Source organism: Eriocheir sinensis, chromosome 9, assembly GCF_024679095.1.
Source record: "Eriocheir sinensis breed Jianghai 21 chromosome 9, ASM2467909v1, whole genome shotgun sequence".
Taxonomy (NCBI): domain Eukaryota; kingdom Metazoa; phylum Arthropoda; class Malacostraca; order Decapoda; family Varunidae; genus Eriocheir; species Eriocheir sinensis.
The window spans coordinates 14,386,714-14,400,446 of NC_066517.1; the positions used below are offsets into that span (position 1 = coordinate 14,386,714).

At 42.0% G+C, this 13,733-nt stretch overlaps 1 protein-coding gene across 6 annotated transcripts in view; it reads right to left on the bottom strand.

Moving 5' to 3' along the window:
- The window catches only part of LOC126995938 (uncharacterized), an 85,382-nt gene that overhangs the window by 32,346 nt on the left and 39,303 nt on the right, over positions 1-13,733 (bottom strand). For all 6 annotated transcript variants that reach the window (XM_050855843.1, XM_050855842.1, XM_050855845.1 and 3 more), the window contains exons 4-5: positions 11,008-11,040; positions 2,310-2,492 (exon numbers count right to left, since the gene is read on the bottom strand). In XM_050855843.1, coding sequence (XP_050711800.1) covers positions 2,310-2,492; positions 11,008-11,040 — 216 coding nt within the window. The remainder of the gene's footprint in view (positions 1-2,309; positions 2,493-11,007; positions 11,041-13,733) is intronic.

Here is a 13,733-nt window from a genome sequence, read left to right on the forward strand (position 1 = left end):
AGAAAAGGAAGAAAAGAAAGAGAAAGAAAAAAAAAGATAAAAGGTTAAATTTCACGTCAACAGCTCCAAAAACTATTGATACAAACACGAAAACCAAAATACACATAACAGTTCGAAAATACAGAAAAATAAATAAAATAAACTCACGTCATACATGCACGCACAACGCCTTCCTCTTTAAGCAACAAATAAACTACAATTTATCTCTCTCCCTCCTCCTCTTTTTCCCTCTCCCTCTTCCTCTTTCTTCATAATCTCGCCTTACCCACACCATCACACACATTATCTGCACTTTTTCTCTTCTTCCCTTTCCTTCCTCTTAGTAGCACCACATAATTTGCCTTTCCCATCCCTCATCCCTTACCCTTCCCTTCCCTTCCCTTTCCTCACCTTTCCTATCTTCTATCACTACCTCCCCTTCCCTCCCCCATTCTCTTATCTTTCCCATCTTCCCTCCTTCACCTTACCTTTCTTCTATCACATTTCCCCCTTCCTTCACCTCTTCCATCTCCCATTTCATTCTCCCCTTCCCTTCTTTCACCTTTCCCATCTCTTATCACAATCTCCCCTTCCCTCACTTTTCCCATCTCTCTCCATGTAAATACGTAAATATAATGGTATGCAAATCTAATCAAAGTCAAAACAAAAGAGTGAAAGAAAAAGAAAGCCAGACAGAGGAGGGTACCAGAAAAAGATGTCAGAAAAAGGAGAAAAAGTATAAAGAAAAGTAAATATATAATACTTCGTACCATCCTCGCATCCTCCTGCTTGCTTTTTTCGCTCCATCTTTCCGTCCATCCATTCCAATTTCTCTCATTTCCTCTTCCTCTCTCCCTCCATCTTCATCACCCCCATGTTTTTCTGCTGTGTCCCTTCCTCCACTCTTTCTCCCTTATTCTCCGTCTCCTTTCTTCCCTGCCTTCTTTTCAATCCCAGCCTCCTTTCTTTTCCTCGTCTTCCTGCATTCCTTCCTCTCCCTGTCTTCCATTCTTCTTAACACCTACTTTTATCTCTCTTCCTCCCTTTCGGTGCCTTTCTTCCTTAACCTTCCTCCCTTTCTCTCTATTCCTCCCTTCTTTACCCTGCCTCCCTCTCCTCCCTGGCTTAGCAATAGGAAGCAAAGAGTGCAAATCAATGGTAAAAGATCTGACTGGGGATGTGTTACGAGTGGGGTCCCACAAGGTTCGGTATTAGGTCCACTTTTGTTTATTATTTATATCAATGACTTAGACACAGGAATTAGTAGTGATGTTAGTAAATTTGCAGATGATACCAAGATCGGTAGAGTAATTGAGTCGGATCAGGACGCTAGTATTCTCCAAGGTGAACTCAACAGATTATATGACTGGGCGGATAAATGGCAGATGGAGTTCAATGTAGGGAAGTGCAGTATTCTGAGTGTAGGTAGGAACAACCCCTCACATAACTATTGCTTAAATGACACTCTCATAAGTAGGTCTGGGTGCGAGAGGGATTTAGGGGTCTTAGTGAGCTCTGATCTCCGTCCAAGGGCACAATGCATTCAAGCTAGAAATCGAGCTAATAGAGTACTGGGATTTATTTCAAGGAGCGTAAGCAACAGAAGCCCAAGTCTTCCTCAAACTATATTTAGCATTAGTTAGACCTCATCTTGACTATGCGGTTCAGTTCTGGTCACCCTACTATAGAATGGATATCAAAATGTTAGAATCGGTGCAGAGGAGGATGACTAAGATGATTCAGGGGTTGAGAAACTTGCCATACGAGGAAAGACTCAAACAGTTAAACTTGCATTCTCTAGAAAGGCGAAGGGTGCGTGGAGACATGATCGAGGTTTATAAATGGATGAAGGGCTTTAATAAGGGAGACATTCATAAGGTTTTGTTGGTAAGAGAACCGGGTAGGACACGAAGTAACGGGTTTAAACTGGATAAATTCAGATTCAACAGGGACATAGGCAAAAATTGGTTTACTAATAGGGTGGTGGATGAGTGGAATAGGCTTAGCAGTCATGTGGTGAGTGCCAATACAATTGTCACATTCAAAAATAGACTAGATAAATTCATGGACAGCGATATTAGGTGGGGTTAGATACACGGGAGCTTAGGGTCAAAGGAGCTGCCTCGTACAGGCCTACCGGCCTCTTGCAGACTCCTGCGTTCTTATGTTCTTATGTTCTTATACCTCCCTTCGTATTCTTGCCTTTCTTCTCCCTGTCATCCATTCCTCATTCCTCCCTCCCATTCAATCCCTTCCTTCCTTAACCCACCTCACTTTTTCTTAATGCCTCCCTTCCCTGCTCTCCCTCCCCGTCTCCCTTACCAACTCACCATCATACACAACAGGAATACGCCTTCGGTAGTACACGAGGGCGGGGAGGGAGCCCAGCGAGTACTCATCCGCCAACTCGGGGTCGTTGATCTTCACAAACGCGATGCCGAGCTGGTCCGCGTCATCGTCAACGTTCTCAAGCTCCTGCAGGGCCTTCACGCAGCGCCTACACTCGTTCTTGTCTGCGGGGGAAAGGTTTACAAATGTTTAGGTGAGTCAGGAGCCACACGGACCGACGTCAGCAACCACATGGCAAGCACAGAGCCGGAAGAACGTCACACTCAGCCCCCTCGAGATAACTTTGGTTCCTGCCCTCTCTCGTCTCCATGGTGCCGCCTCTCTATACCTATTTACAGAGAGATAGAGACAGGAAAAAAGCACTACCCACGCGGCCAGACATACGTGTAATCTATTAACATGTCTGGTAAAATCGTAAAAAGAAAAGAAACATATAAAAGAGAAGAGACAAAAGGAAAATAAAGAAAAAAAAAACTTTCCACCATGTATAAGGTATTGATGTGTCTGGTATGGCCTTAGAAAAAATGAGAAAATATAGAAAATAAAAAAGAAAAGAAAAAAAACACTTTTCACCATGTATAAGCTATTGATATGTCTGGCATGGACTTAGAAAAAAAAGAAAAAATATAGAAAAGAAAAAAAAAGGATGAAAAAAACTTCCTACACAGCCTCTCATCCATTTATAAGCTATTTAATTGTCTGGTCTGGTTCTAACACAGCCTTTATAAGCTATACGGCTCTTCCAGTGTTTACTCTCTCCATCCTAAGACTATAAATACCTAGAGCAAGGATAAAAGGACCAAAAAACACGGCCCATGTGACCACACTTCCTTGTTAGCTGTTCGTCTGGTAACGGGTAAGACTTTTGCAGTTTCTCTCGTCTTCGTCCCAACAGGGTATTCTTAGAGCAAGGGAGAAGAGGAGAAAAACTATCATAAAGCAACATATCCAAGAAAATAATGTATAGATTCTTTTAGTTGTCCGTCCATTTCCCTAACCAGAACCTCGTCATAATAGTTGTGCTGCATTGTGTGTGTGTGTTGTTACGCGTTGTTTTGTGCCGCCCAGCCCACTCAGCCGAGGGGAAACCTTTGCACGCCGAGGGGACTGCAGGCTTAAGGGAGATTTCATGCAAAACAAACAAACAAATGATGCTGAAATATGAGTTTTCTTTTGGTCCTATTCTCTCTCTCTCTCTCTCTCTCTCTCTCTCTCTCTCTCTCTCTCTCTCTCTCTCTCTCTCTCTCTCTCTCTCTCTCTCTCTCTCTCTCTCTCTCTCTCTCTCTCTCTCTCTCTCTCTCTCTCTCTCTCTCTCTCTCTCTCTCTCTCTCTCTCTCTCTCTCTCTCTCTCTCTCTCTCTCTCTCTCTCTCTCTCTCTCTCTCTCTCTCTCTCTCTCTCTCTCTCTCTCTCTCTCTCTCGCTCTGTCTGTTTGTCTGTCTGTCTGTCTGTCTATCTGTCTGTCTGTGTGTCTCTCTCTCTCTCTCTCTCTCTCTCTCTCTCTCTCTCTCTCTCACTCTCTCACACTCTCACACACACACACACACACACACACACACACACACAAAATATTTCCCGGCATGTGCAAGCAAGATGAGTTTATTTCCACGCAACAGGTGCAAAAATATCGAGACAACAACAACAACATTCCGACGCACCTGCACAAAAAAGAATGGAGAAGAGAGGATAAACAAGGCACCAGGTAAAAAAAAGTGTGCATCTCAGCAGGTGTGAAAATTAACCGTGAGCCTCGGATAATATTTTCACCTGACGAGAGGATTTAAGATTAGACAATATGCATAAATTTCAGGTATCATATAACAAGGAAGAAACAGGTGGGGTAAATATAAGACGGTGAACTGAATTAATTAAGAGAGAATGATAAAAAATGAAGCGTTTGAATAATTGACGTGACAAGATATAAAGAAAGACGAAGAAAGGAAAAGGTGAAGAGTGAATATGCGATGAACAAAAAAGATGAATGAGCTAAAAAGGTAAAATCAAATAAAGAAGGAATAGCAGAGAGAATAACAAAACACAAATAAATAAGAAAAATATGTGTCATGAGAAGATATAATGAGAGAAATGAATGAAAAAAGAAAAAGATGAAGTGAATATGCGATACAGAAAAGATAAATGAGCCATTATTATGCTAAGAGGGTAAACTCAAATAAAGAAGGAAAAACAGAGAGAGAGAGAGAGAGAGAGAGAGAGAGAGAGAGAGAGAGAGAGAGAGAGAGAGAGAGAGAGAGAGAGAGAGAGAGAGAGAGAGAGAGAGAGAGAGAGAGAGAGAGAGAGAGAGAGAGAGAGAGAGATTTTTACATAGATTTACATAGAAAATCAGACCACACAGACCCCATGGTCCAGACTTGGTGGTCTGTCCTTAAACCTAAGTGATTTTACATTAATCAGAAGACTCCAAAACGTTGCACTTCTACTCTAGTTGATATTAAGTTGAAGGAAGTGACGGTCGAGCTTATTTTTGAAGGAGTCAATCGTGTTACACTGGACCACTGATGGTGGAAGCTTATTCCATTCTCGCACTACAACGTTGGTGAAGAAAAATTTGGTGCAGTCTGAATTTACTTGTCTACATCTGAGTTTTACGCCATTGTTCCTCGTGCGCAAAGTGTCATCGATCATAAACAATGTTGATCTGTCTACATTCGTGAAACCATTAAGTATTTTAAAACATTCGATCAATTTTCCTCGGAGGCGACGTTTCTCAAGAGAGAACATGTTAAGGGTAGAAAGCCTTTCTTCGTAGGATTTGTTGCGCAAGGAAGGGATCATTTTCGTTGCCCGACGCTGAACACCTTCTAATTTAGCAATATCCTTTGCATGGTGGGGAGACCAAAACTGTACCGCATATTCCAAGTGGGGTCTGACTAAACTGTTGTAGAGCGGGAGTATTACATCTTTATTCTTGAATACAAAGTTTCTTTTAATGAAGCCCAACATTCTGTTCGCTTTATTTGCTGCATCGATGCATTGCTGTGAGAATTTGAGGTTTGACGCGATTTTGACCCCCAAGTCCTTGACGCATTGAACGCTTTTGAGTTTAACGCCGCGCATTTCGTAATCGAACTTCTTATTCCTCGTTCCAACTTGAAGGACCTGGCACTTGTCTACGTTAAAGGGCGAGAGAGAGAGACAGAGAGACATGACCTTTAAAAGAAAGAAAAATCCGGACATTGGCGGATTACAGGAGATTAATGAAGGGACTAATATGCAGAAAAAAATATGTGCGCGAGGGAGTTAATATGATGCTACCGAATTAACTGATGATGCAAGAAAAAGTGTGTACCTTAATAAAGAAAACACATTTGGTAATTCACGAGGATAAAAAAAAAAATATAACGAAATGCTCAGTAAAATTACGAAGGCCGCGAAAAGGAGGAGCAGATTAACCAATGTAACGAAATAATAAAAATAAAGAGATTAATGAATATGACCAAGATTGAAGAAGAAAAAAGTATGAAAACCCGACATCCACAAAAACGCTGGAATATGTAAAGAAAATACAGAAACGATAAAGGGAGATGGGAGAGATGAAAATAAAAAGGCGGGATACAACGAGGCCAATTAGAATACAGAAAGAGCAAAAGGCCTTAATGGAAACGGCCGAGAAGATATGAAAGAAGATGGAAACTCGGATACAAAAAAAATAACGGAAGAAAATATGCAGAAAAAGACGAAGAAACAAAAAAAAACGAAAAAAACCAATACGAAACAAATAAAAAGACGAAAGCAAGACGAAAAAGGAAAGAAATAACATAAATAAATAATTAAAGAAAAATAATTAGAACAGGGAAATAAAAACAAAAAAGAGAAAGCAAAAAACAGGGACGAAATGATGAGAAAGTAGGAAGCAAGCAAGCAAGGAAGGAAAGAAAGAAGACAGTGAAGAAAAAAAAAAGCAAAACAAACAAATAACGAAAGCGAGACGAGAGAAACGAAATAACATCGCTGAAAAAGAAAAAAAGAAAAAAACATTAAAACAAAGAAAAAATGAGAAAGCAAAAAAATTAAATAAATCTGAATGAGAGTCAGCAAGCAAGGCAGCAAGGAAGGAAGGAAAGGAAGAAGGGAAGCTGAGGAGAGTCGAGTCTGTGTGTGTCAGGCGCAGGTGACGCACGTTAATTACTGGATGACGTCATGCACACACACACACACACACACACACACACACACACACACACACACACACACACACAGTGGCTAAGAAAGAGTCAGGACGTTGGACGTAATTGAGTTTCTTCTTTTAATCTGCAATCAGACGTTCCCGCCTTAACCTGACGCGGACATGCAAATGCTGCCCCGAAAAAGTCACAGTCCTGCTCCCGGGACGGTTTGAAGGAGTTTTCGTTCTCTCTCTACTTTTGATCATCTCTTCACCTTGCTTATTTACGTGAATAGCTTCTCTTTTTACTTTTCCTTCCTCCTGTTGATCCTTGTTATTCTCCGTCTTTTTATCCTTTTAATCCTCATTTTTATCCATATCCTCATTTTTTTTATTCTCAGCTTCTCGATCTACTCTTACTTCCTACTGTTGATCCTTGTTATCCTCGGTCTTTTTATCCTTTTAATCCTCATTTTTATCCATATCCTCATTTTTTTTATCCTCAGCTTCTCGATCTACTCTTACTTCCTACTGTTGATCCTTGTTATTCTCCGTCTTTTTATCCTCATTTTTATCATTATCCTCTTTTTTTTATCCTCAGCTCCTCTTTTTACTCTTCTTTCCTACTGTTGATCCTTATTATCCTCCGTCTTTTTATCCTTTTATTCCTCATTTTTACTGTTCTCCTTTTTTATCCTCATTCTTTCTCATATACATTTAAAAATTATTTCGTATTTCTTTACTAGCTAGCATTTTTTTTTTTTTTTACTTATTGTTGGTCCTTGTTATCCTCCATCTTTTACTTCTCATTCTTTTTTTTTCATCATAAACATTTAATACTTCCTGCGTGCTTGATTAATTCCACGAGATTTTTTTTCATTTTTTTTCATCTTTTAAGACTTTTTCATCCGGTTAACTATATGAAATAGATCAGGTTTTGATTAACTCCACATGTTATTTCTTTTTATCGTCCCTTAAAACTGAAACGAAATATTGCGTTTTCATTAACTTCATAAGATTATCCAAGCAAAAAATATCGAAAAAATATAATTCCGACTAAGGGTCAATTACCTTTTGCTGCATGAAGTTGTGCCATGTGAAGAAATCCTGGCAAGACCCACCATCTGTCTTTCTATTTTCTGGCACTGAATTTCTACTTTTTTTACATTCGTGCACCAAATGTATACAAACTTCAGCGTTTTATAGTGCCAAGGGGTTAGAGTGGCAAGCGCCTTCGGCTCGCTCCCTTCCACTCGCTCCCTGGCCAGGTTTTCATATATCAAAGGCGTGTGTATCCCGTAACAATCTCCGCGAATGTGTCTGTCGGCGAGGCTTGGGCTGTGACAGTACCCGCGAATGTGCTACTCCATGCGTTACCAGTAAGACATCTTTGGCCAACAACACGCGATTAAGAACAATAAATCAACTAGGACAGGTCATATCACACCTAGAAATGATGAAGGATGGAGAATATTGCAAGGGGTCAGGGCAGAGAGTGAAACGTGGGGACAAAAGAGATTAGAGTATTCCCCGAAGCATGACGGCGTACACCAATATCACAGAGGGAGATGGAGAACGTTGTGAATGTCCTTTGTCCTATACCGTGAACTAGTAATGGCCGAGGGTGATGACTATGATACACTACCAAGACTGACTTCCCAGATAGCATAACTTCCATTCCCCACTTTACAGCTTCCGAGATCCGGCCGGGTACGCAGTCTAAGGATTCACGGCACATGCACGCGCGTTGTCCTAGTTTGCACCTTGCTGAGTCGACGGTGTACGCTGAATGTCTACAATACGTTGCCTTCTTGAGCTTACGGTTACTTAAGGGGCTATTACATTGGGCATATTTTCCGTGGATCTTCAGTCAAACCACGATTTCCGCTAACGTGGTTCTCAATTGTTTGTTGTTATTGCTGCCGAAGAAAATGATGAGTAATGCCGTCGTCCTTCAGTGAAATCTACCGTAGCTTTGAAAGATCGTGGACACTTCAGAAAACCACGCAAATAGGAGAACCACGCCAGCGGAAATCGTGGTTTGACTGAAGACCCACGGAAAATTTGCCCAGTGTAATAGCCCATTTATACATCCACATTCAATCAAGCCTTCGTAGAGGTTGTGGGAGTCTCCATAGGTAGTTTTTTGAGGCTATTGATAAGTTCGACAAGGCTTCTACACCATGAACGTAAAAAAACCCACCCATGAGAACCCGACTAACCTCCTTTGTGGCCTTTGAAATTAGTTGTTGTCAGAGCCGAAAGTGTCTGAAAATATGATGGTTGGTTAACGGTACAATGTTGCGCTTGAGTATTGCACGGTACAGGCCTAGGCAGAGTGCTAAGGTGCATTAAGTGTGATCGTTCTCCAGTTACCTTTAATCTGACAGTAAACGTGCGATACAAAGGCATTCCTCTCAGTATGACTCAGGAACTGGCGCGAGGCAGAAGGGGAGGGAGCGGCAGAGGGAGAGGAAGAGGAGGAGGGAAAGGAAGAGGAGGAGGGAGACGGAAAGGGAGAAGGAGACGGGGAGGGAGAGAGAGCAGCAAAGGGAGAGGAAGAGGAGGGAAAGGAAGACGGGGAGGGAGAGGGAGACGGGAAGGGAGAGAGAGCAGCAAAGGGAGAGCAGGAAGAGGAGGGAAAGGAAGACGAGGAGGGAGAGAGAGCAGCAAAAGAAGAGGAGGGAAAGGAAGACGAGGAGGGAGAGAGAGCAACAAAGGGAGAGCAGAAAGAGGAGGGAAAGGAAGACGAGGAGGGAGAGAGAGCAGCAAAGGGAGAGGAGGGAGAGGAAGACGGGAAGGGAGAAGGAGACGGGGAGGGAGGGAGGAAGGGGGGGCGTGTTGGCCAGCTGGCGCGACTAATTAAGAGACATTTTAAGGTGAGGCACAACTTACCGGGCCAAGATAAATAAACAAGAGAGGTCAACCCCCTTATGTATACGTGTGTGTGTGTGTGTGTGTGTGTGTGTGTGTGTGTGTGTGTGTGTGTGTGACATTCCTGGGGGAGCGAAAGGCCGGTGTTTGAACTTCACCTCAAGCTTTTGTTTATTTTTTCAAGGTTAGTACTACCCCCCCCCTTCCTCCTCCCCCACCACCCTCCTCCCCTCACCCCTCCTCTGCCTCTTTTTTCTTCTTTTGTCTTCCTCACAGCAACAAACACGCTCGAAGTCCACCAGATTCTCTTGTTTTTAATTCTTTTCTTCATTCACTTTTTCTCTTCCTTTCATACCTTACTTCCCCTCCTCCCTTCCTCTCTTCCTTCCTTTCAATCCCTACTCTCTCTCTCTCTCTCTCTCTCTCTCTCTCTCTCTCTCTCTCTCTCTCTCTCTCTCTCTTTCAACTAATTAACCCCCTTGCATGCTACCTGATCTATGGGCTAACACACAGTCGCGTTTGGCACAGGTGATCAGTGGTTCGTTAAGGGGACCCACTCAGGTGTCATAACTACCACCTGTGACGTCACTGGATGATGTACTCCCCTTTGATGGTATTCGAAGGGGATAACACGACTTGGTTGGCTGATTATGTATACCTATTTACTCAGTGGATTGGTTTTAGTAGTGGTTGAAGTAGTGGGACTGAAGTAGTGGTAGTAGCAGTGGTGGTAGTAGTAGTAGTGGTGGCGGTGATGTGGCAATGGTAGTTGTTGCTGTTGTTATTGTTGTTGTAGTTGTTTTTTTGGGGGGGTTGTGGCGTTGGGGTTTAGGATTGAATGCCCAACACTGGGGTTCGAACCTCGTCCAGACTCTTCAGTTCTCCGTCTTTGCGCCTTTAAAAACACTAGACCACCGCACCCCATGTTGATGATGACGTAGTAATAATAGAAGTAGTAGTAGTAGTAGTAGTAGTAGTAGTAGTAGTAGTAGTAGTGGTAGCGGTTGAATATGTGAGGGGTAGCAACTGTTGGGTTTGAACTGTGAAGTGGTGGTAGTGGTGGTGGTTGCAGAGAGGGTGGTGGTGGTGGTGGTGATAGTGGTGATGGTGGTGGTGCAGCTGCCCGCTAAATATAAACCGTCCTCTTTAGACTCGATGTAAAGTAAATCCGAGCCTTTCGAAATCGTGTAAACCCAGACCAACAAATCCGACTGCGAGCTCTGAACATGCGTGCGCCGAGACTGTCCGTCCCTCATGCCTGCACCCGCTCTTTATCCAGTCTCGCTGCGGGGGATTATTTTGTTAGAGGAAAACAAGGAAAAGCTGCAAAAACACGAGGAAAAAGGGCACGAAGAAAAACCAAACAATACGAAAAAAGCGTCTGCATGTAAAATAAAATATGTAGGGATGCCGTCATACCCCGTTGGAGCCAAAATAAGAGGAAAAAGCAATTCATGAAATATAATGAAGTCGAAGGAATATAGTTACCTTATGAGAGAGAGAGAGAGAGAGAGAGAGAGAGAGAGAGAGAGAGAGATATAGGAAGGTAAAAATATGTAGTAGTAAATGGCAGGTGCAGCCGACTCATGGTAGGACTTATATACCACGTGTTGGTCGTACGTCGTGGCAGGGGAACGGAATCTCATGCAAAGGGTGTCACTGTCGTCCTGCAGGTCTTACTTACGTTCTCCTCGGTTGCAAACATCGCCCATGTAACCTGCAGGGGTGGTATACGGGGGCAGGATCAGAGTTACAGGCTAAACACAGACGGACAGACAGGCTCCCACATCGCTCGTTTGCTAAAAGGCTCACAATAACTCTGCTAAAACAAAGGACTGCTGTAAACATTTTAAAACACAAACACACACACACAGACAGACACACGCAGGATCAGGATCAGTTACAGGCTAAACACCAACAGACAAACAGGCTTGCACATCGCTCGCTTGCTAAGAGGCTCACAATAACATTGCTAAAACAAAGGACTGCTGTAAACATTCTGAAACACGAACACACAGACAGACACACGCAGGATCAGGATCAGTAACAGGCTAAACACCGACAGACAGACAGGCTTGCACATCGCTCGCTTGCTAAAAGGCTCACAATAACACTGCTAAAACAAAGGACTGCTGTAAACATTCTGAAGCGCACACACACACACACACACACACACACACACACACACACACACACACACACACACACACATAGACAAACAGGCTCGCTCATCGCTCGCTTACTAAAAGGCTCACAAAAACACTGCGTAAACAAAGGACTGCTGTAAACATTCTGAATCACACACACACACACACACACACACACACACACACACACAAACACGCTTAATAACATACATATCTGTGGGGACATGAAGCTCGTTCGTTATACATTCCGCAATACCGCGCTTCATTTTACACTAAACAATAAATGGAAACAGCAGCAACCTCACCGCGGGGCAATGATGGGACAGGTTGGATGCCGCTAGTGTACGTAGGGGACGATTTAACACAGCTACACTGACACGAAATAGAATGAAAGCACAGTTATTTAGGGGAGTACTTAAAAATTTGCTACGTAGAGACAAAATAGAGTGATCACAGTTATTTAGGAGACTCATTAACACAGGGAACGATTTAACAAAGATACATAGACACGAAATAGAATGTAAGTACAGTTATTTAGGGGAGTACTTAAAAAACTGCTGCGTAGAGACAAAATAGAGTGATCACAGTTATTTAGGAGACTCATTAACACAGGGAACGATTTAACAAAGATACATAGACACGAAATAGAATGAACACACAGTTATTTAGAGGAGTAGCTACTTAAAACAAAGGTGCATAGATACAAAATAGAGTGATCACAGCTATCTAGGGAACTAGTTAACGTAGGGGACAATTTAACGATGCTACACTGATACGATATTATAATAAAATCACAGTTATTTAGGGGAGTGATTAAAACGTAGCTACGCAGATACAAAATAGAGTGATCACAGTTAACGTAGGTGACTATTTAACGAAGCTACTCGGATTTTTTTTTTTTTTTTTTTTTTTTTACAGCAGAGGAGACAGTTCAAGGGCGTAAAAATAAAACAATAATGAAAAAAAAGCCCGCTACTTACTGCTCCTGAATAGAGTACAGAGGAGTGGCCAAAAAGAGAAATCAATTAAATACGAAATGGATAAACAGATACAAATAGAAGCGATAAATAGGAAAAAAAAGAAAAAAAGAAATCAGATAACTTGCTACATACATACAAAATAGAGTACACGCGCAGATATTTAGGAGACTAGTTAGTGTGGATGAAAAGTAAAATAAATGCGCAATTATTTAGGGGACAAATTAGCGTAGTCACATAAACACAAAACAGAATATACGCATTATTCAGAAGGCTTTTTAACTTGGCTACACAAAAATAGAATAAACGCAGATATTTTGGGGACGAATTAACTGAGCTCCATAAATACTAACATGAGGAAATCAGAAGCTAAAGACAAACAAACATAAAGAGAAGTTGCTCAGAGGACAACGACCGAACACACCCACTAAGGTCTGGGATTAACCTGACCACAGAAAAAGCGAGGCAAGATGAGAAAAGAAAAAGAAAATAAATCACAAGCTATACACAAACACAAAGAGAAGTTACTCAGAGGGCAGTGACCTAAAAACAAAGGTTAGGGATTAACCTGACCACAGAAAAGCGTGAAAAGAAAAGAAAAAAAAATAATAAAAAGTAAAATCGGACAAGCTATGCACAAAGCCACAAACACAGAATGGAGAAGTTACTTAGAGGACAAAAACTTAACACACGAAGAATAGGGATTAACATGGCAACAGAAAAATGCAAGAAAAGAAAAGAAAGAAAAAAAGAAAAAAGAAATCGGATAAGCTATACTCAAACACAGAATGAGGAATTACTAAGGCGAGAAAAACCTAAAACATCAACCCAAAACTGACATAGCCACGGGAAAAGCGAAAAAAAAAAAGATTGACAAAAGATAGAAAAAAAATGGAAAAACGATAGAAAGAGAAGTTACAAAGGTGACTAGAACCTATAACATCAAACCAAGAATTAACAAAGCCACAGAAAATGACAGAGAGTACACAGTAGTCAAACTCAATCACGGAAGCACATAATTGATTTAGCTACACACACACACACACACACACACACAGCAACAACAATCCCACTACACAATATATACGGCCTCTCCGGGAAGCCAGACTACCCCCCCACACTAACCCCCGCCACTAACTCTAAACAAGGAAAACGAGGAAGTGAGGAGTGAGTGGGGGACAACTTCCTATTAATAAGCGACAGAGGCGTCAGGAGTTGTGTCAATAAGAAAGGACGTCAGCGAGGAGGCAGGAAGGTGTTGTCAGTAGTCGCCACCTAGATCAACC